Below are 20,396 nucleotides of genomic sequence, written 5' to 3'. Positions count from 1 at the left end.
GAGATATCTCAAGATGAGTCTCCATTTTGTTGATCAACACTATTTTCTTAAATTTTTAGCCAGCATGCTAACCGTACACACTCTCAGTTGTGGCTAATAATAATTCTGACTATAGATACGAGTTCAGAATCTCTTAAACCTTCAGAAAAGTATAATTAGGTACTTGTGTCAAAAATCTAGTTGACCGGTATTGTCAGCACTGCCGGAATCTGAGAAATATATACAAAAAAATGGTTATTTTTAGATAACTTCACATAGCGTTTACTTATAAAGGGGCAAACATGGGCAACATTTTTTTAATTGACATGAAAGATGACACTCTCATCAATAAAAGGACACCAAAAACAAAGCGCCACTTCACACCGTTATGAACTTTTTCTCAAGGAATTTGTATGACGCACACAAAACACGAATGATCTTAAAGACACCGAATTCGAAAAATTATTTCAAACAAACTACACACTCATAATTCAAAAGAGAAATGAGAATCTAAAGCTTCCCTTTTGCTTGTAATTCCATATTTATTTCAAATTTTTATCTTTTGTTTTAACGAAATAGCACTTAAAACTTGAAACACCCATGGGAGCTAAAAAAAAGTTAAATAGCGAATAATTTCGTCAATGGTGACATTTTAAAGTGTAGTTACTCTCCCCGTTAGGCTAAAATCGTGGAATAAAAACCGGTTTTGTGCAGCCTATTAATCCCTCTATTAAAGTAAATTTGTATATGGCAATTTCGGTACAAAGTAAAAATAGCTATTTTTGCCAGCTTTTGATACCATTGGCCACACTGTGCGATGGATATAATTCTGCATTCCTAACATGCCAAAGCTTTTCTACCAATAAGTTCAATAACTTTTAACAAGCCAGAAGGCCAAAAGTGGTTTACATTACATACACAAATGTACCCTTTCTACTGAATGTTCTAAAGTACAAACTCGGCTTTGCGATGCTAAATGGGAGTCGGAATCAAGAATAGCGGACGGACGTGAGCGGATGACTGTTGTATTATCAAAAGGGCAAGGTCTTCTGGCCACTAAACACAACAACTTTACTAAGTCCCTAAAGTTTTTTGACCAAAGTATCACAGTTTTTATGTTCCTTGGTACCAAAACGGCCCATAGTGGCCCGTTTATGTAAAAGTGCTTGCAATTTTATTTTTTTTGGGTGGGCCTTTAATGCAAAACATTTTAATTCACTGGATTTAAAAATGTTTGGAGCTCAAATGATCGAAAAAATATTCTATTTGTGTTATTGGTATGCCCTATATAAGGCAGGCTTTTGAAAAGTAGGAGAAGGGCTTCCAAAAGCTTTTCGTTATTCCTTTTTTTCTTCATTTGCTTTGTGGTGCGCAAATCAGCGCTAATTGAGATTTTCTGAGCAGATTCTCTGGACGCCTCCATTACCTACCTAGAGTCTTGGTTCTTTTGGGCAGAACATCACATCACATCATCGATAGATATAATTTTAGAGTTTTCAGATAGCGAAGCAGTGAAGCCCTCTCTCAAAGTCCCAAGCAAGCCCTGTAAAAACCTTTATCATCCGAGTCTTGTAATGGAGCGGTTAAGGTGGGCTATGTGAAAACTCTGGCACACCAGCCCGTTCGTAGGCAAACCTGATAGGCAAAATGGAAGAGGAACACTTCATCTAAGGTAACGCACTCAATTGGAAAATAACCTCAACAAACTTGATGTGCGTACCTGGAGACAGCTAGCTAGTGAAGGAGCTGGCTGGTGAGGCTTGTTTGTTGAAGCCGACATCCAGCCTAGACTGTGAGTGTGAGTGGGGTCTTTGTTCTCACTCCACTTCAATAGAATTGAATTCGTTTCCATGCAAGGTGTGTACCTGATTCCGAAAAAAATGAGTGGTTTTGTGCCCAAATAAACTTCGCAGGTATTATTTCTGGCGATTTCAGTTCTAATTTTAAATGGAAATAAATACCATTAACTGTCGAAGCGGATAAGACAATTTAATTTTTTATTAAGAAACTGTTGCCATTTCCGCCTGCCTGGCGACTTAACATACGGATGCTCGCGCAACTAAGTTAATCGACGGTATGTACTTTCTACCTCGACTACTATTCAAGGATTAGGATACGAGATTTTTTCGCTAACATTAACAATGCTCAAGTCCAAGTTGTGGAAAAGGAAAAAATTTAGAAGAACGAAAGGCTTTATAAATCCTGACTAGCGTGTTCAGTTATTAACACTAACATAACTGTTCCTCCAATAAAAGTTATTTTCACTAGCATTTAAATTCACAAATGTCATGTAAAATTAATTCTAACTAATATAATTATAGTAGTTAGTAGTCAATAGCTTCAAAATTTTAAAAACTTATTTTGACATTTTTAAAAATGTTCGTTCAAATCCTTCCATTGAATAACTACTCCATCGTTACAACTTAACAACACGCCCGCCCTTCTGTCTCAAAGAATTGCTTGTCAATTCTTGTTCTACATTCAATATAACATTAACATTTATCCTTTCCATCCCCCCCCCCCCCCCAAAAGTTCCTGTCTCCCATCATGACAATTACAGAGTATATCTTTACCCGCAATTTCATAAAAAGGTTTATAGTTTTAACAAAATGAGAAAACCTTGTCATCTACATTCATTGTCTCAATGCACTCTTGTGTTCTCTCTTTTCTACAGCAAAATTCTCTCGCACAGATATATTTTATAATACTACACCAACTAATTTAAGGAAATTGAAATGTTTCCATATCCTTCGACAAGCTTTTTATTCAATCCCTCTTCTTCGTTTTTCGTGATGAAAAGTGAAAAACAACATTCTTTACCTTATACTCTAGATATATAAAATATGTATTTGTATAGATATGTATATACGAGGTTACTCTTTGGGTTTTATCGATTACGAATTCAATTTCCATAGTAAGGCAAAACTTTTGTAAGTTTTGACACACTGAAGTGGATAACGAAATGTCAATCGGGAGTAGAGCTGAGTATAGATATGCACGTATTCATTGGCTTGAGATCCTGTAAAACCAATTAGACACTACTTGCGTTCAGGGAGGAGATTGACATTTAAAGCATTTCATTTGTGTTTGCAATTTTCATTTCTATTTTCGCAAAAGGAATAATATCCTTATTCTTACTTGAGAAGAGTAAGTATACGAATTTCTTGGGTGATCAAACAGGGTGTTTTTTTTTTCAGAACGATGTCAAATTAATCTATTTAGATTGTTAACTTTCTTAACTGCCAGAGTTAGTAATAGTTTCTTGCCAGAAATGTTTGTTTCAATAAAATAAACAATATTAAAATAATGATGGAGTCCAGTAGATTGATTTAATCCTAACGTTCGTTGAGCTGTCCATCTAATGATGGAACATTTTTATATTATCAGCAAAAAAAAAAATAAAAAAAAAAAGTTACTCATACACCACAGTGACCTTCATAGAATCTGGGCGTATTCTTGTATTTCCGAACCTATTTTTACCAAAAAAAACCAAAAAAAAAGCATTCCTTTCTCATCAAATTTTGAGACACCCTTTAAAGAGGTGCATCCAGAATGTAAATTGTCTACTCCAGTGTGCATGTATTTGTATTAGGTAATTATTTCTTCAAAAAGTAAATTGAATGGGGAGTAGTAGTTTTTTGTGTTTGTTCATGATCCTGGATATGATGCAATCTACACAGTATATATGTATGTATATATTTCTGAGAATTTCATATTCTGTCTATAGTTTTGGGACTTGAGAGTCAAAAATTCCTTAAGGACTCATATCTAAATCGATTATTCTTTTATGTTACTGTTTTATTCTTAGCTTTTTCGTATTAATGTTTTGTTTTCGTTGTTTTTTTTACATTTTCAAGATTATGTGTGTGTGTGTGTGAAAGAAGTTCAAGGATGAAATTAATTCTACAAGGAATAAAAACTCATTTATATATATATTTTCAGAAGAATTTTTATGAAAAAGAAAAATCTTTTATTCTTTTATACTTAATATCAAAAAGGGATTTTCTATTTGATGTACCTAAGCTGAGTAAAATTTTTTCATTTTTCTTGAAATTTTGTTTAGGGTTTTTACTCTTAAAATAAGGTAGGAATATTTTATAGAAAAATAAACATACTACGATGATATTTTCAAATATTTTATGCCATAAAATCTTGCAAAATACTGGGAATCAGAAATAAAAATATTTTCGTATATTCTAAGAAATCAGCTGTTTGTTTTGTAAGATTTGAAATGTTTGTATGAAATTAAATTTATTTTTTCTTTTGCAAACTTGTTAATGAAAGTTTTGAAATTATTGTTGATTTTAGAAATAGAGTAGATCTTTGGTTATTTACTTTAATTTAATGGTTTTCTCAAAAACGACTCCAATGATTTCGATTAAAAAATTCTTTGAAGTTAAGGAAATAAGGTTTAAATTCTGCAGTGTTAAAAATATTTTTTTAATCCATTTAGATACTCGATTTAAATGATTTTTTTTTATATAAAAGAGCTCTAAGTATCCATAATATTAAAATGTCCTTACAATTTGAAAATACTTTGTATTGGTTTATTTTTTAGTACTTCAAAATTTGTTTTTGAAAAATCAATTTTTTGAAAATTAGTTGAATTTTTTGAAAATTAAAAAAAAAGTAGATAAAAAAGAGAAATTCTTGAACAAAAACTTTGATATACTATAGAAATTAAATAGCATACATACTTTGTTTGGAGATTGGAAATACAAAATTGAAATGGTGTTTTTGTTATTTTAAAAACTATTTTTTAATCCTTGTTTACATTTCTTATAAAATTAATAATAAAACTAAAATTAAATTTCCATTTTACGAATGCTTTTTAAAAAAATCTTTTACATTCTAAGTATCATAAGAGCAAGTGTGTGGAGCCAGTCGTCCATTTAATTTGTTCAAAAATTAAAAAAACTATTTGTTGCACAATTTTGGTTAGAAATAAAAATATATTTTTTAGTAGAAAATCTTTTTCAAGTAATTTTAATCGTTTCAGCGAAGGTCTCATAGTCAAATATTATTTAAAAAGAGAAATTTGCAACTAGATGGCTTTAACGGTAAAAGCTGCTTAGACTATTAAAGCCATTTATGTAAAAATTTATAAAAGAATATTTTTATTAAATTTAAGAAGAAATTTAATTAAAACTAGAAAATAATTATAAATTTGATTTTTAAAACAACAAAAATATATTTTAAAATGGTTTTGACTTCCGAAGAATACACGATTTAACTTCTTAAATAACAAAGAATTTTTAGAGAATAAATAAATTTAGATTTGTATTTTTTATGCTTGCATTTTTGTTATAACAAAAATTTAAATGCAATTAAAAAGAAAATATTAAACTATACGTACATAAAAAGAAAGTTTCAAAAAATCATAGTGACCCGTTTTCAACAAGTTGACTACAAAAATGTATGCTAAAATCGGTCATAATTGGAAAAACAATTGAATTGCAGCAGATGGCTGGAAGTCGGTTGGGGGTGTCAAAAATTGAGGTAGGGATAAAAAAAACCATGTTTTCAAGAATTTGCATGTATTAAACATGTAGTTTTTTTTAACGAACCTAGAACTTATGTTTTTTTTTCACCCCGACCCCGAATGAAATTAAATTTGAAGATTCGATACACTTTCCTTTTATACAATGAACATGAAAATGTTCAAACCATTATTGGAACAACAGGCTTCAAATTTTTTGGACTGTTCAGAATTTACATCTGGAACTTGTAAGACACCTACTTGTAATATTTTCACAATTTTAAAAATACTATCACTTGCTTAAAATTAAAATACATTATATTCAAAATTGTATCAGTCATAGTGTTTGTAACTTATAGAATAGAGAATTTGTTTGAATTAGAAATAGAAACGGTTTTAGTTTATAATCGTGTTCTAGGAATTGAACGCAATTATGACTGTTTTATTTCTTCTCGCTTTGTAATCGGGATTATACAAGAAGTTTTAAACTTTTTAAGATGACGGTCTTACTACATATATCAGGACATTTTTATGAACATTTTCACAAGGTTTTAAGCTTTTTAAAAGTTGTTTCTATATCAAATCGTTAAAATACAATAAAAATACATTGCTTACATTTCAATCTCAAAAAATAAAGGCAGACTTTTAGTACAGGTAAAATAGTACATAAAATCAAGAAATAAAAAAAAAATTGGCTTTTTGGGAACAATTGCAGATTTTACTGTCTCTATGAAAACTCTTTATTCTTGCTTTCTATACCAAAATCAATGTTTTTACCAAATTTCATTAGGGTGACCCATCTTTTTTGTTTTCACTCAAAAAAACACCCTTTTAACCATGATATTTTTAAAGACACTTTAGATTCTTGTTTCTTATCGTAAAAGTAAAATAATTGCTAAATTTCAATAGGGTACCACTAATATTACTCAAGTATTACATACTTTTTCAAATATACCCATATTTTCTTTACTTTAAAAAAAAAAACACCCTTTCACATAAAAAAAAATTTATAGACTTACATTATTCGTAATTCCCATTTGAAAGAGAACATATTTAATGAATTTCGTAAGGGTACCATTTATACCACTGATTTTATCAGACTAATCACGGATTTTTCCCTATTTCTCAAAAAAAACACCCTTTAACCTAAAATTTTTTTATAGACTGTTCGGGTTCTTGGTTTCTGTTATAAATGAAACATTTTTACCAATTTTCATTATTGTAACAATTTTGTCCTAGTTTTTGTGGTACTAATTCCGTATTTCATCATTTCTTAAAAAAAAAAAACACCCTTTCACTCAAGATAATTTTGTACACTTTATAGATTCTTAATTATTATACCAACCAAAACATTTACACCAAGTTTTAAAAATTAATAAAATTTAAGTCAGCTGTTATGATACCTTCCTCACACACACAACTTAACCCATTAAAAAAACACGCTTTCACCAAAAATAATTTTAAGAACCTTATGAATCCTTTGTGCCTGCTTTATCTAAAACCTTCATCCCGAATTTTATCAGTGTAGCATGTTTTTCACATGGGTTTCGGTTATATTTTACTTGTTGAAGTCAAAAAACATGCACCCTTGTTTTTAATCGGCAATAACTTTTCTTAGAGCAATCGTATTGACTTTATTTTTATTTCATTAGATTCAGCATACAAAAAATACCTTGAAAACATGTGTCATATGATGATATTCGACAAACTAATGGCTCTGCCAAGATATTTTTCAGGCTTAAACTGTACAATATTTAGTTAATTGCAAGAGGCAGAATAAAAAAAATGAAATTGTTAAACTTTAAATCGTTTGTTTTTGTTTCTCAAATCCATTATAAAGTCCAAAATTCAGTAAATTCAAATTCTTGTCGAATAAAAAAAAAAAAAACCTTTGATTGCATACCTAACATTGCTTCAAATACTAAATTCCATTTAATTGAACTGAATGAAACCTTTTGAAATCAAACTATTTCTCAACGAAAATGTTAAGCCAATAATATTTCTGTAATCAATTTACAACTTACGAGTAAATGTTATGAATGCGTCTAATTATAATCCTTTTTGCGATATATATTCACATAAATACCTCCATATACGACCTAACCTACACCAAAAACACCCACAGAAATTAGAAATTAGAATCAATAGCAACACATTCCTCAATTAACCAAAGTTTCCGTTTCTATTGCCAAAGTCAAGAGATATATACTTCAAATAATTATCCGCACAATTGTTTCGGATCCCCGGTTATCTTGATACATCTACATGTGTAGTTAGATAGAATCAGTATAACTTCTCATCGTATTATAACAACCCGTATCCTAATTCTCTTCTCTCTGTACATACAGTGCTGCTAAAAACATTCCGGATTTTTTGTCATTTTCATCAAATAAAATTTTATAACACAAACCTGGAACAAAATATTGTTTTAATATTTTTTCTAGATCGTTCATATATCACTTAAGCAATTTCAACAAAAAATAATGATCTTAACACATACAAAAAATTTAAAAATTAAAAAATGAAGTAAAGCCAGAATTTCAGCTGTGAAAAACTAACCGGATTTATTAATGTTAATGTTCAAAGTTAATATTTTGCTCAGAAACCTTTGTTTTTGAAAACTGCTTGGCACCAACGAGGCTTGGACTCGGCCAAATTATTTAAAATAGAACTAGGAATATCTTCCTAGCCATTTTTCAAAGCTGCAAGTACGTTAGTTGCTGAGGTGTGCTTTTTCTTCTCTACCTGTCACTTAAAGATTGCCCACAAATTTTCAATCGGGTTCGGTCGGATAAATTGTTCCGGCTATTCCAAGCCAGGAGTATTGTCTACCCCGAACTGCTGTTTTACGAGCTTTTAAAAATTTTTGGCATCATAACTTGCAGGAAGAGCCAATGTAAAGGCACTTCTTTCTCCTTTTATGGAGCCATTATCGACTCCAACATCTCTCCATTCTGAAAATAATCCATAAATCCGTTGATTCTGTGTAACGGAGTAGAGCCTGTAGCTGAAAGAACCCCCAAACCATCACTGATCCTCTGCTGTGTTCACGGTAGGGAGCATATTTTTTTGGTTTTAAACATGTCCATGTTTGAGAGCCTGGCTGCCAATTTACAATCGGAATAGACCCAGTTAAAATTGCTTTTATCATTTATCCGTTTTGTTATCGAGCAATTGAGATGATTTTTTGTAAATAAAACCATGATGAAGTATTTTTATTTTAAAATTTAAAGATCCTTTAATTGCCAACTTTTTTAGACAATGCTTAGTATTAAAGAATGGCCTTTTTCCGAGTGGAGACAGATTAAGACCAAGTCTCTGAAAGCCTTCTTTACTGTACTTGATGTTGAAGGCAGATTAAGCTCCTCACAAATCGTTTAAGAAGCCGCAAAGGGATCTTATATCAAAAAATTCTTTATTCGCCTATCACTTTTTAAGGATATTTTGTTATGGCATCCACCCAAGTGATCTGCTTGAACTGATTTTTCTCTTTTTTACTTTTTGACGATATCATACTCACTTGACGTTGCAATTTACAACATTCCAAAGGGATAACATTATGTTTTATTTCGGCTTGAAAGTGTTCTACGACTCAGTTACGAATTTTGCGACTATAATGCGTTTTTTCCGTTATTCCATTAAGTAATTTATACAATTCACAAAGCTAACAACTTTGTTTGTCACTGCAAACAAAAATTTTACAGAAGTGACGCTTAAAACCGTTGCCTCAACAGCGAAAATTGAAATCCTTAAAAAATCCGGTTAGTTTTGCACAGACGAAATGCTGCCTTTCCTTCATTTTTCAATTTTTAAAATTTTTGAATGTATTAAAGAACATTAATTTGTGTTCAAATTCCTTGACTGATATATTAATGATCTAGAAAAAATATTAAAACAATATTTTGTTCCAGTTTTGTGTTATAAAATTTCAATTGATGAAAATTACAAAAAAATCCGGAATGTTTTTAGCAGCACTGTATATATTAATCCTTAGTACGGAAATCCTATTCAAATTAAATTAGCTTAGCGATTATCCTATCCGGCCGCATGCAACCACTCCGGATCATCCATATTTTGACCGTAGATATATCTAAGCTAAGCTAACTTAAGTATATTTCACTTCGGAAACGCGCCCACACTCACTCGCACACACAAATCCACGTGAATATACTCTTGACTATACTTAAAACATATACACACATACAAACGCATGTATAAGGATATAGTGTTTTAGTTAATGATGGATGAAATTTCAATTAGAACAGCAGGGTATGTATTTTGTTGTACAATTAAATTATACCAAAATTAATGAAACATACTCTCGACAAAATAATACCTACACAAATGGCAGTAGCGGTGACCCTGTGTACAGTGGTACAATGGCGGACGAAGAACGGTGCGTTGCAAAACTCAAAGATCATATTATTGGTATTTAGGAAAATTAGATGAGCTAATAGCACGCCTCACAGAGAGATTAGAAGTGAAAATAATTATTCCAAAACAAACTTTTTTAACAATGTACAAAAGATGTGGTTTGGTTAAACCACTTAGAATTTATAAGCTGACAAAGTTCAAAAATTAGATAACGGTTTTGTGTAGAGGAGTTCAATACAATCATTATTTTACTATGAGAGGGGGGTTTATCTCCACTTTCTTTAAGGGGGAGGGGCAATTTTCTAAAAAAAATTATTAAAAAACAACGGCAACACGTACAGTTATAAAAGATACCATTTCCGAAAGGCAGAATTGTACATTTAATTTTAGTTTTTAAATCAATATATTTCAACAAATTGTTTTTGAAATAATCGATTTAAAAGTTAAAATAGGCAAACAATTTTTTGTTTTAAAACTCATTAATTACAATTTACAATTTTAATAATAAAATAATTATTTTTAAGTGTATTTTTGCCAAAAAGGTTTATTTAAATTTTTGAACTAAATATTTCGATAGAAAATTTAATTTTACAAGAAAAGTTACTTATGGAAAGTTTTCAAATTGGGCTTAGTTTACGACTTATACAAACGAAGGCTGAAAATCATCATTTTATTTCTATTTTACAGTCATTTTTAATTGAAATAATTGATTTCCAGGAGACAGCATTTATTAGGGTTCGATATTACTAAAATTTCGACAGTTTATGTGTCTAATTTAAAAGTTTAATCTTATGTAATTATAAATTAAACTAAAAACACAAATCCATGTTTTGTGGTGGTTCCGAAACACTTAATCCAAATCAAATCCACACAATTTCAATTGGCTATATAATCTATATGGTTTGTTTTGAGTTGTGTTGTGCTTGGGGGGGGGGATAGAAATATTGTGACTTTTCTACAAATTTTAATATCAAAAACTGCCAAAAAGCCAGACCAATGAAGCTCAAAAGCCAAAAGGAAATTACTCTAATTAATGGAATTAATTTTCCAAATTATTGTGCAGAGGAATTCCTCTCTGAATTCCAAAACTCACCATCATCATCAGTGTGACTTTGTGAGCAGCACCACGTTAAATTCGTTTATCCTCATGGTGTAGAGCAAATTTATAAATGTAGATATGTAGAGCAGTAATTCGAAATCCGAAAAAGGAAAACTTTGTGTCACTACTGACAGTTTTTGAGTGTGTAGAAAAGGGTTTGCCGTGTATAGAATAGGGAAGGGAGGATATTGCCAACACTATTTACAGGAAATCGACTAATTAAATTACATTTGACAGGAGTTTTTGAAAAGTTTTAAAAGATGAAAAGTTACTATATTCACATACATACATCCGATACACCACACAATTATGCAGAAAAATTGAAATGTATCCAATTTTGATGGTGTGTTTTTAATAAATGATTTATTAAAGTGGAACTTGTTGAATATTTGATTTGTCGATAAAAAGTAGTTCAAAGTGTTTTGGTTGGAGGGTGAAAATAAATTTGATATAAAAGTTTGAACTTGTTGAAAATTTTGCTATGGAAAAATGTAACCTTTTTTAGTAATCGAAATCAATAATATCATAATATTAATTTGTTTCTTTATACCTATTGAAGTTTGAATGCATTTTAAAAATCTTAATCAAATCTATTTTTGGGGACATTGGGGATCAACCAAAATATAGTGTAGAGGAGTGGAAAAAATCATAGAGTTGCGAATTTTTATTTTGGAAGTAAAAATTGGTACGAGTATCAATATTGAAGAGACCATGATGAGTGGAATTTGTCTATTTAAGAAACATAATATTGGAATATGATTAACAAAATCCGTATTTTGATATTTTGGTGAAAAGACAAAAACGTGCAAAATATTCTCCAAGAAAGACTGGAATCTAAAAATCTATTTAAAGTATTTTGTAACTCATTTCATTCTAATATACATATTTGGAAAGAAACCGTAAATTAAAAAAAAAAAATTGTTCAAAAAATTTGATTGATTGAAAATAAAAAATGATTGAAAAAAAATCAATGCAAAATGTGCGGAAAATTTTTGTAACTGAAAAAAATGCATGAACAATTTAATTTTTATTGCAACTAAAAATATTTTGCATTAAAAGAAATGTATTGCAAATAAAAAATGTGTGATTAAATATTTTTTTTTTAAATTCGTCAAATTTCATACAATTTTGGTGATTAGACTATGCATTAACTATTTCAAATAGAATTTTGAACCTAATGTATGGTCAATAGGGCGTTCGTTATATTTCACTGTTTCTAAATAATAAAAAAAATCCCCTATTTTTTTTCAGATTTTTATTTTGACGCTAGATGGCGCCCCAAGATGGTTAAAGTTTTTTCTCATTTGAAATGGGTATATTCTGACTTAGATAAAGTCTTATTGTACAAATTTTTGATGAGTTTCTTTTCTATATTAAACACCCTTTTCAAAAATGTATAAACCATTTTTCTAGGACCAGGGGTTTAGTCAGGACATACATGTATTTTTTGGGTTTTATTTTACTTTTCATGCTAGTCATATGCTTGTTTTAGTAAAATATTTTTGGTTTAATAAATCCAAAAAAGACATGAATGTCCTGACTAATCCCCCGGTCCTTGAAAAATGGTTTATACCTTTTTTAAAAGGGAAAAGAACCTTATCAAAAATGTCTACTATTTCAAATGAGAAAAAACTTTAACCCTCTCGGGGCGCCATCTAGCGTCAAAATAAAAATCTGAAAAAATTAGGGTTTTTTTTTATTATTTAGAAACAGTTTTTCCACTTAGGAACTTGATTTCCAAATTTGTAATAAATTTAACGAATTTAAAAAAAAATTTTAATGCATACCTACATTTTTTATTTGCAATACAATTTTTTTTTAATGCAAAATATTTTTATTTGCAATAAAGGTTTTTTTTCAATGCAAATATTTTTCAGTTGCAAAATTTTTTATTTGCAATAAAATTTTTTTTATTATTAAGTTGCAATACAAAATTTTTTTCAATGCATTTTTTTTTTTCAGGTGCAAACATTTTTTATTTGGAATAAATATTTTTTTAATGTTTAATAGAAAAAAAATGCATAAAGAAATAATGATTTTTTTAAAACCCTGCGCGAGATTCAAGCGAAAAATCTTTTTTGTAGTAGAGTAACTAAAGCAAATTATTAGGGAACCCGGCCGAACAGCTCTGATTTTGACGATTTTTTTTTTCAAACGTAGGTAATTGAAAATACTTTAAAGTCTATAGATTAAAAATTGCCGGTGTTGCCGTATTGTTTTTTAAAATTAAAATTAATTTTTTTTTAACAAAACCATTTTTTTTTCTTAAATTTCATAAAACAAATGATATCAAAAGATTCTCTAGGTAATTTAAGGAAAATATATAAAATGCAGTAAGGGACAATCTTCCATCGTTTAAGCGATAAATCCAATTTTCTAACATTCTGACCTCAAACACAAAAAAAATATTTTGAACACAACGGCAACACCTACAATATTTTAAAATGAATTTTTAAAAAGCCAGTAGCTCATTCTTTTCTCTTAAATTTAAATCCACTAAATTTAATCAAGACTTTTTGAAAAAATGGTCCTCAAACTCAGAATTAAAAAAAAAAAATGTTATTAGAAAAATTTAAAATTACTTTTTTCCAAACTTTTTCTAATAAAATATGAATTTATTTAAAAAAAATTTTTGGCCATAAATATTATCAGTTGAATTTCGAAGCAAAAAAGGTAAAATATATCACACTTTTGAAAAAAATATGAAAAATTACTTCAATTTCAATACTTTTTTTTTATTAAAACTGAATTTTTGCATTGAAATAATTAATTTTCTCAAAGACTGTGGTAAATAGGAACTTTAAATTTTTGCTATTTAACTTTCAACAGTAAGGGTTATTAAATGATTAAAAAATAATTTTATGTTTAGATGTTGAACTTTAAAAAAAAAAATAAGTTACATTTTTTTTCAAAACTTTTATTAAAAAAGTTCGTCGAAAATGAAATACTTTTTAGTTTTTTTCATAAACCGTAATAGATATTGGAATTTCCTTTTATAATTTGAAATCATAATAAATTCGGCCAAAAAAAATAAAAAAATAAATGCATTTTATATTACGACCAAATTTAAAAAACGACGTGTTAAAATTTTTTCAATAATTTTTTTTTTCAAAAATCTGAGTTCAATTACCATTCTTTCAAAAGCCGTTCATTCAATTAACTTAATTTTAATTTTACATATATGACTAAGCTTCTAGCTTTTAAAAAATGTATATTTGAATATTGTAGGTGTTGCCGTTGTGTTCAAATATTTTTTTTTGTGTTTGAAGTCAATTAATAAGAAAATTGCATCTATCGCTTGAACTATGGAAGATTGTCCCTCACTCCCATATATTTTTTTTCCTTGAATTTCCTAGACAATATTTTGGCATCAATTAATTTATGAAATTTAAGAAAAAATTTGGAAAAAAAAATTTTTTTGTTCACAAAAATCTTCAATAAAATTTAAAAAATCAAAACGGCAACACCGGCAATTTTTAATCTATAGACTTTAAAGTATTTTTAATTACCGACGTTTGAAAAAAAAGATCATCAAAATCTAAGCTGTTCGGCCGGGTTCCCTAATATTGCCAATTTTTGAGCTTTAGTTACTCCACTATTGGGGGAGGGGCCATTTTGTGAAAAAATTACCTAATATAAAACAAAAATATTACAAATAAAGGGCAATTCCTACAATATAATGTCATATATTTATTCGTTCTGAAAAATTTCTTATTTTATTTTAATACACAAAATTTTGAGGTTAAAGTCAACGATATTTATTTTAATCAAGACAAAGAAAACCCAATAAAAAGAAACCTTTCCAGACAAGGTCATATACAAATGAAATGTATACAAATAATTGAAATTAATATTTATTTCCATAGGATATGTAAATATATATCAATTTTATTTAGATTTGTTAGATTTGTTAGAATTTTTTTCATTTTTCTTTATTTTTTGTTTCCTTATGTAATTTTAATATTTTAATATGAAAAAGAAAAAAAAACACTTACCTCAACACGTATTGTTAGATTATATTCCTTTATACTTTCATAGTCTAACGGATGATTAACTTTAATGTCAGCCCATGTGTCTCCATTATCCGGTCTTTGTTGTAAGTAAAATGTATGGAATTTATTTGTTTGTGCCGTAGAACCCGGCATTAAACGGTAAAATACTGTAGGATTTCCTTCAATGCCAGAACTGAATAAAATTCAGGCAGACGATCATCATAATAATAATAAATAAAAATAGAAAAAATTTTATATTAGAAATTTTATTATATGAATTATTTGTATATGAAAATTATTAAATAATGAATAAAAATTAATTTTTTGGTTAGTAGGTAAAAAATTATTGCATGTTTAAAAAAATTACTAGCTTTTTGACAGAAAGTTTCGTATCCTTTTTTTTTAACAAAAATTTAAATATATTTTTTTAATATTATAACTTATTTAACTTAAAAAAAAATTTTTAGAAGTTTTACAGTATCACCGGATTTGGATATAAGTGGATTAAGTTGTTTAAAATTGCTGAAACATTGAGTTATTTACGTTCTGTCTGTACGTGACGTTGTTTTTTCCTTGAATAAAGTAAGCAATTAGTTCTAATTTTTATACTTCTCGAAAATGATTAATGTTAATCTAAAGGTAAAAGGATTTTTTTCAAACGAAACAGTCTGAAAATATGATCACAAGTTTGAAAAAAAAATCATGTTTGTCTGTACGTGACAGGAGCTTTGTCGTACGTGACGCTCGAAGGCATCATCAAGGGAGTTGCAAGAATATTTGGATATTATTCTATTTAAATATTTTTAAGAACGGATTTATATTTTGAGAGTGAAATAAAGTCCAAGGTTGAAGGGGTTCGTTAATGCCACAAAATCAAGGCTATATATAAAACAGTCAGAAGGTCTTAATTTTTAGAAAAAAAAAATTAAAATTTTTTACTCAAGGAGTAAATAAAAATTATAAAATATCCAATTTTTTAATTAATAGTCTTTCGCTTAGTAATTTTCTTAAATGCAATTAATCTTAATTTAAAAAATATATAAAAATTAATATTCTACTTCTAATTTTTAGTTGAAAAAAATATCTAACAAAATGGAACAAACAAAAAGCAAATAAAATATAGAAACATTTATTGTTAGTAATTAAAATTGTTCCATTGCAATACTAAAAAAAAAAAACATAATTTTAAACATAAACTTAATATTTTCAAAAAATCTTTCAAAAAAAAAGTTCATATAACTTATGAATAAAAATTAACTTTTTATTAAAAAAAAAAAAAAATTATTAACTGGGAAAAAAATATTCACGTAGTAAATCACCATGGTTTAAAAAAATATACATTTATTTATATATAAAGCGATTTTTAAAAAAATGTGCTTTTTATAACAAAAATAACAAAAAATTAAATCTGCACATGGTGGTGGATATTATTTCAAGCTCTAAGGCTATTAATATAATATTCCTTTACACATCTTAACCAAATTAACAAAAATTTGTTTTTACAAAAAAATAAATGCCATGCGCCATTCAAAATTCAAAAAGTATGTCGCAACATGTAATTTGCATTTCTTGTTTTTTTTTTTTTGTATTTAATTAACTTTTGGTTGGTTAAGTGCAAAAAATTCAAAAAATTTGTTTAAACAAAAAAAAAATGTTTCCTATTTCAAAAAAAAATATTTTAAAAAAAAATTTTAATGTGAACTGGAAACATTGCTGATACCACTACACTTTCTTGTGGTAGTATCCTTCAAAAAAATTGGGACAACACACAAAAAGATGGTTGAAAAAAAAATATATATTTTTATATACATACAAAATATCTTGTATATATTTATGTTTCCATTACACAAGGATGGGATGGTTTTTCGCGTATGAAAAATTAAATGGATGATGAGAAGTTTTTTTTTTTATTTTTTTTTTTAATATATTTTTCTTTTATATGTGAGAATGCGGTGTTGAGAGAGATTTTGTGAGGAGGGTGGATTGATGGATGGGTTCGGTGAGTAGTTGTTGTCAGGAAAAATATACTCTAAAAATGTTTTAAAAATAATTTTTTTTTGTATAAGGAGCCAAGGATTTGGGTGAATGCTTGTGAGTTTTTTTTTTTTTTTTTTGATTTGATGTTGCTGTCCAAACTCTGTATTTATATACGATGATGGGTTAAGTTGGGGGAAAGTTAAAATAAATGAATTCAAGGTTTACATTATACACACTTTGTGGGGTGGCAAAAAATGATTTTAAGTTTTTAATTTTTTTTTTTTTGATTTCTAATTCGTTGCTATTTTCATCACTTGTTTTGCATTTATTTATATCCTACAATTTATGCTACAATAATTTTATTTGCTTAGAAATTATAACAAAATTAAAATAATTACAAAAAAAAAAACTAAAATAAAAAAAAAAACTGCCATCAAGTGTTGTGGAAGAAGGTTTTTGTGGGATGAAGAGTTGATTTTTTTTTTTTTTTTTTCTTCTACTCCACTTACCTTTTGACGATATTTTTTAATGCAGAAGGATTTTTTTTGCTAAAGCAACTAAAATGGCTAAATAAACTTGTTGTTTTTTTTTGTAGGTTAAGTAGATTTGCAGGACTTGTTTTCACTTTAAAACTTTTGAAGATCAAATATTAGTTTTCAAAAGTTTTTTTTTTTATATAATTTTTTTTTTGGTAATTGAAGAAATTTGCACTGAGTAATAAAACAACTTTATTATTATTATTTTGTTTTTTGTATTAACTAGCGTTGATTTTTACTTTGATGAAAACTAACAAAACAAAATTTAAAAAAAAACAAAGTTTAAAGCTTAAAAGAATAAGACAAGTTTATTAAAGTATATTTTTTACTTTTAAAGGACATCGTTGAGTAAGTGCAGAGTGTTGGACTTTGTAACTTAAGAGTAAGGTCACCTACAAGTTATTTTCAAGTTATATTTTAACTTTGAATACAAATAACCTTCTTTAAAAAAAAATCTTTTGATTTTAGGGGGGTACCAGGTAGGAATATAAGAATTTTATAACATTACATTTTCGTTTGAAGCCATAGCGTGACTTTAGCTCAAAGTTGTAATTAATTAACCCCGAAAAGAGTAGTAAGGATACTTTGCTAAATACATATACAGTTTTTTTTTTTCAAATGTGTGTCAAGGTAGTAAGTAAGTCAAGGTTCAAAAACAAAAAAAAAGATATCGTTACTACTTTCGAAAGGTCAAAAAATATTTTTGTATGAGAATTGAAAAATGTTTGTCTTTTTTTGCAAATTTAAGACTCATAAAAGCTTAAACATGCAGTCTATCTGGTGAGTATCATAGCATATTTCGATCTACAGAAATCTTGTATTTCGGATTACTCCGGTATGAACAAAAAATTTCTGCAATAAGTATAACAGATTTTCAGCTAATACCACTTATTTTATGAAAATCAGTTCATTATTACAGTGGTGACGAAAGTCCAAAATTTTTAAAAATATTTTTTTTTTTTTTATTTTTTTGCGTTTTTTGGCCATAACTTTTTTGTTAAGACTAATGAAAAAAAAAACTAAAAAATATCGCCCCTAGATTTTGATTATTTGAAGCGATTGCCATTTATTTTTTGAAAATGGGTCCGTTATTACAGTGGTGACGAAAGTCCAAAAATTTTTAAATATAATTTTTTTGATGTTTTTTGGCCATAACTATCACAGATCTAGCTAAGGTGGAAACATTATGTATCACGGGAAGAATTGCTCCTGTGATAATTTCCAATTTGTCTGCTTGTTATCACGGATTTCTGGGGGTAACTATCAGTAATAATTGTTTTGTTAAGTATTATGGAAAGCTCCGGGGCCGAAGGAATATCACGGAAAACATTAGTAATTATCAAGAATTTATTCAATTAGTAAGGTAAGTGTATGACTGATGCGTGAGTAGATAAGTGCTACTGGTAAGTTATATGGGTTGCTGCGTTAAGATTTCAACGGTAAGAATCAAGTTTTATCACTTGTTAGAACCACAGATTTTTCAATTGAATATATATCATTGGTTGCCCCGGTAAGTATCACAGATTTCTCCGGTAAGTATCACATGCTGCCCTTTTAAGTGTCATGAATTTTCTTCGGGAAATATCACAAGATTTTCCCGGAACTTATCATGAATATTATTGATAAATGTTAAAGGTTTCATGAATTAACTACTCCAGCTAGACTGGTCAGATTTTCCCGGTTAGTAAAGTATCAAGGATTTCTTCGGTAAGTTTCACGTGTTACCCTGAATACAAATAAAGAGGACTTTTTCGGTACCTATCAGAGGTTTTCACCAAAAGTATCACAGAACCGATAATTAATGACACAGAATGCATCAAACATTTCACCGGATAAAATTACACCGATAGGAAATAACCACAATTTTTTCCAGTACTTATCACGGATTTCCCTAGTAACTAACACTCATTAATCCGGTTAGTATCATAGTAAGCCTCGAAATTATAACGAAATTGTTTTGTCAATATCACAGAATTATACTGGTATTTATCATAAATTTCTTCAGTAAGTATGATATCTATCTTGCAATAGATAGTATCACAGATCACTCTGATAAGCGTAAGCATTATGAGTTGCCACGGTAAGTATCATGGATTTCTCCAACGAGTATCATTTGTGAGCCGCGGTTGCTGCCTAGATAAGTATGAAGAAATCATTCGGGAAGTAACTAGTTTGCACCGAAACGTATCACAACAATTTTTGCTAAGTATCACAAAATGCTTCAGTAAATTTCACGATTTTGTTCGATGATTACCACCAGTTTAGACCGTAAAAATAATGACATAAGCTTCAACGTTTATATGGCTTCTGAAACGGATCAATCCAAAACCGGGAAGCTTTCCGCCGCTTTCTGAAGTCAACCAGGTGAACACATTAAGATAAAATAAGAACGAACAACGGAAGAAAAAGTATCGCCAAAGAAGCCCAGTTAGAGTAATTTATTTTTTTTTTTTAAGTATCACGGGTCTTAATTTTTTCATTATATTTTTCTAGGGATAGTATCATGGATTTCCCATAAAGATCACGGGTTGCAAGTTAGCATTGCAGATTTTGCCATTAAGTATCATGAGGCACGGTTTTTCCAAGATATTACAGGCTGAAAGATGCCACAAGTTATTCTTCTTAATTTCAGTAGCGCCATCTTCAAGCTAAATACAAAAATAATTTATGTCTAGGTTCTAACGATTACTAACGATTTAATTACATTTCTTAAATTCAATCAGTTTTAATGTGTTTTTTTTTTTTTTTTTTGTATTCGAAAAAGGATCTATTTTTAGAACATTTCTTAGAAATAAACAAGAGAAAAAATCAAAAAAAAACAGGATTTTCATTAATGTTAAGAAACATAGAAACCATAAATGTATCATAATTTGTTGTCGTTATTCTAGAAATTTGACTTTAACATATTACTTTGAATAAAAATTCCATCTTTGATATTTTTTTTATTTTCTACGAAATAA

The 20,396-nt window shown here is 28.5% G+C and overlaps 1 protein-coding gene across 7 annotated transcripts in view; it reads right to left on the bottom strand.

Annotated features, from left to right (window-relative positions):
• The window catches only part of LOC129905842 (neural-cadherin-like), a 658,269-nt gene that overhangs the window by 446,029 nt on the left and 191,844 nt on the right, over window positions 1-20,396 (bottom strand). For all 7 annotated transcript variants that reach the window (XM_055981444.1, XM_055981445.1, XM_055981449.1 and 4 more), the window contains exon 9: window positions 14,927-15,116. In XM_055981444.1, coding sequence (XP_055837419.1) covers window positions 14,927-15,116 — 190 coding nt within the window. The remainder of the gene's footprint in view (window positions 1-14,926; window positions 15,117-20,396) is intronic.

This window comes from Episyrphus balteatus, chromosome 1 (assembly GCF_945859705.1).
Source record: "Episyrphus balteatus chromosome 1, idEpiBalt1.1, whole genome shotgun sequence".
Taxonomy (NCBI): Eukaryota; Metazoa; Arthropoda; class Insecta; order Diptera; family Syrphidae; genus Episyrphus; species Episyrphus balteatus.
The sequence above is the reverse complement of the archived record's forward strand: the minus strand, read 5'-3'. Positions and strand labels throughout refer to the sequence as shown.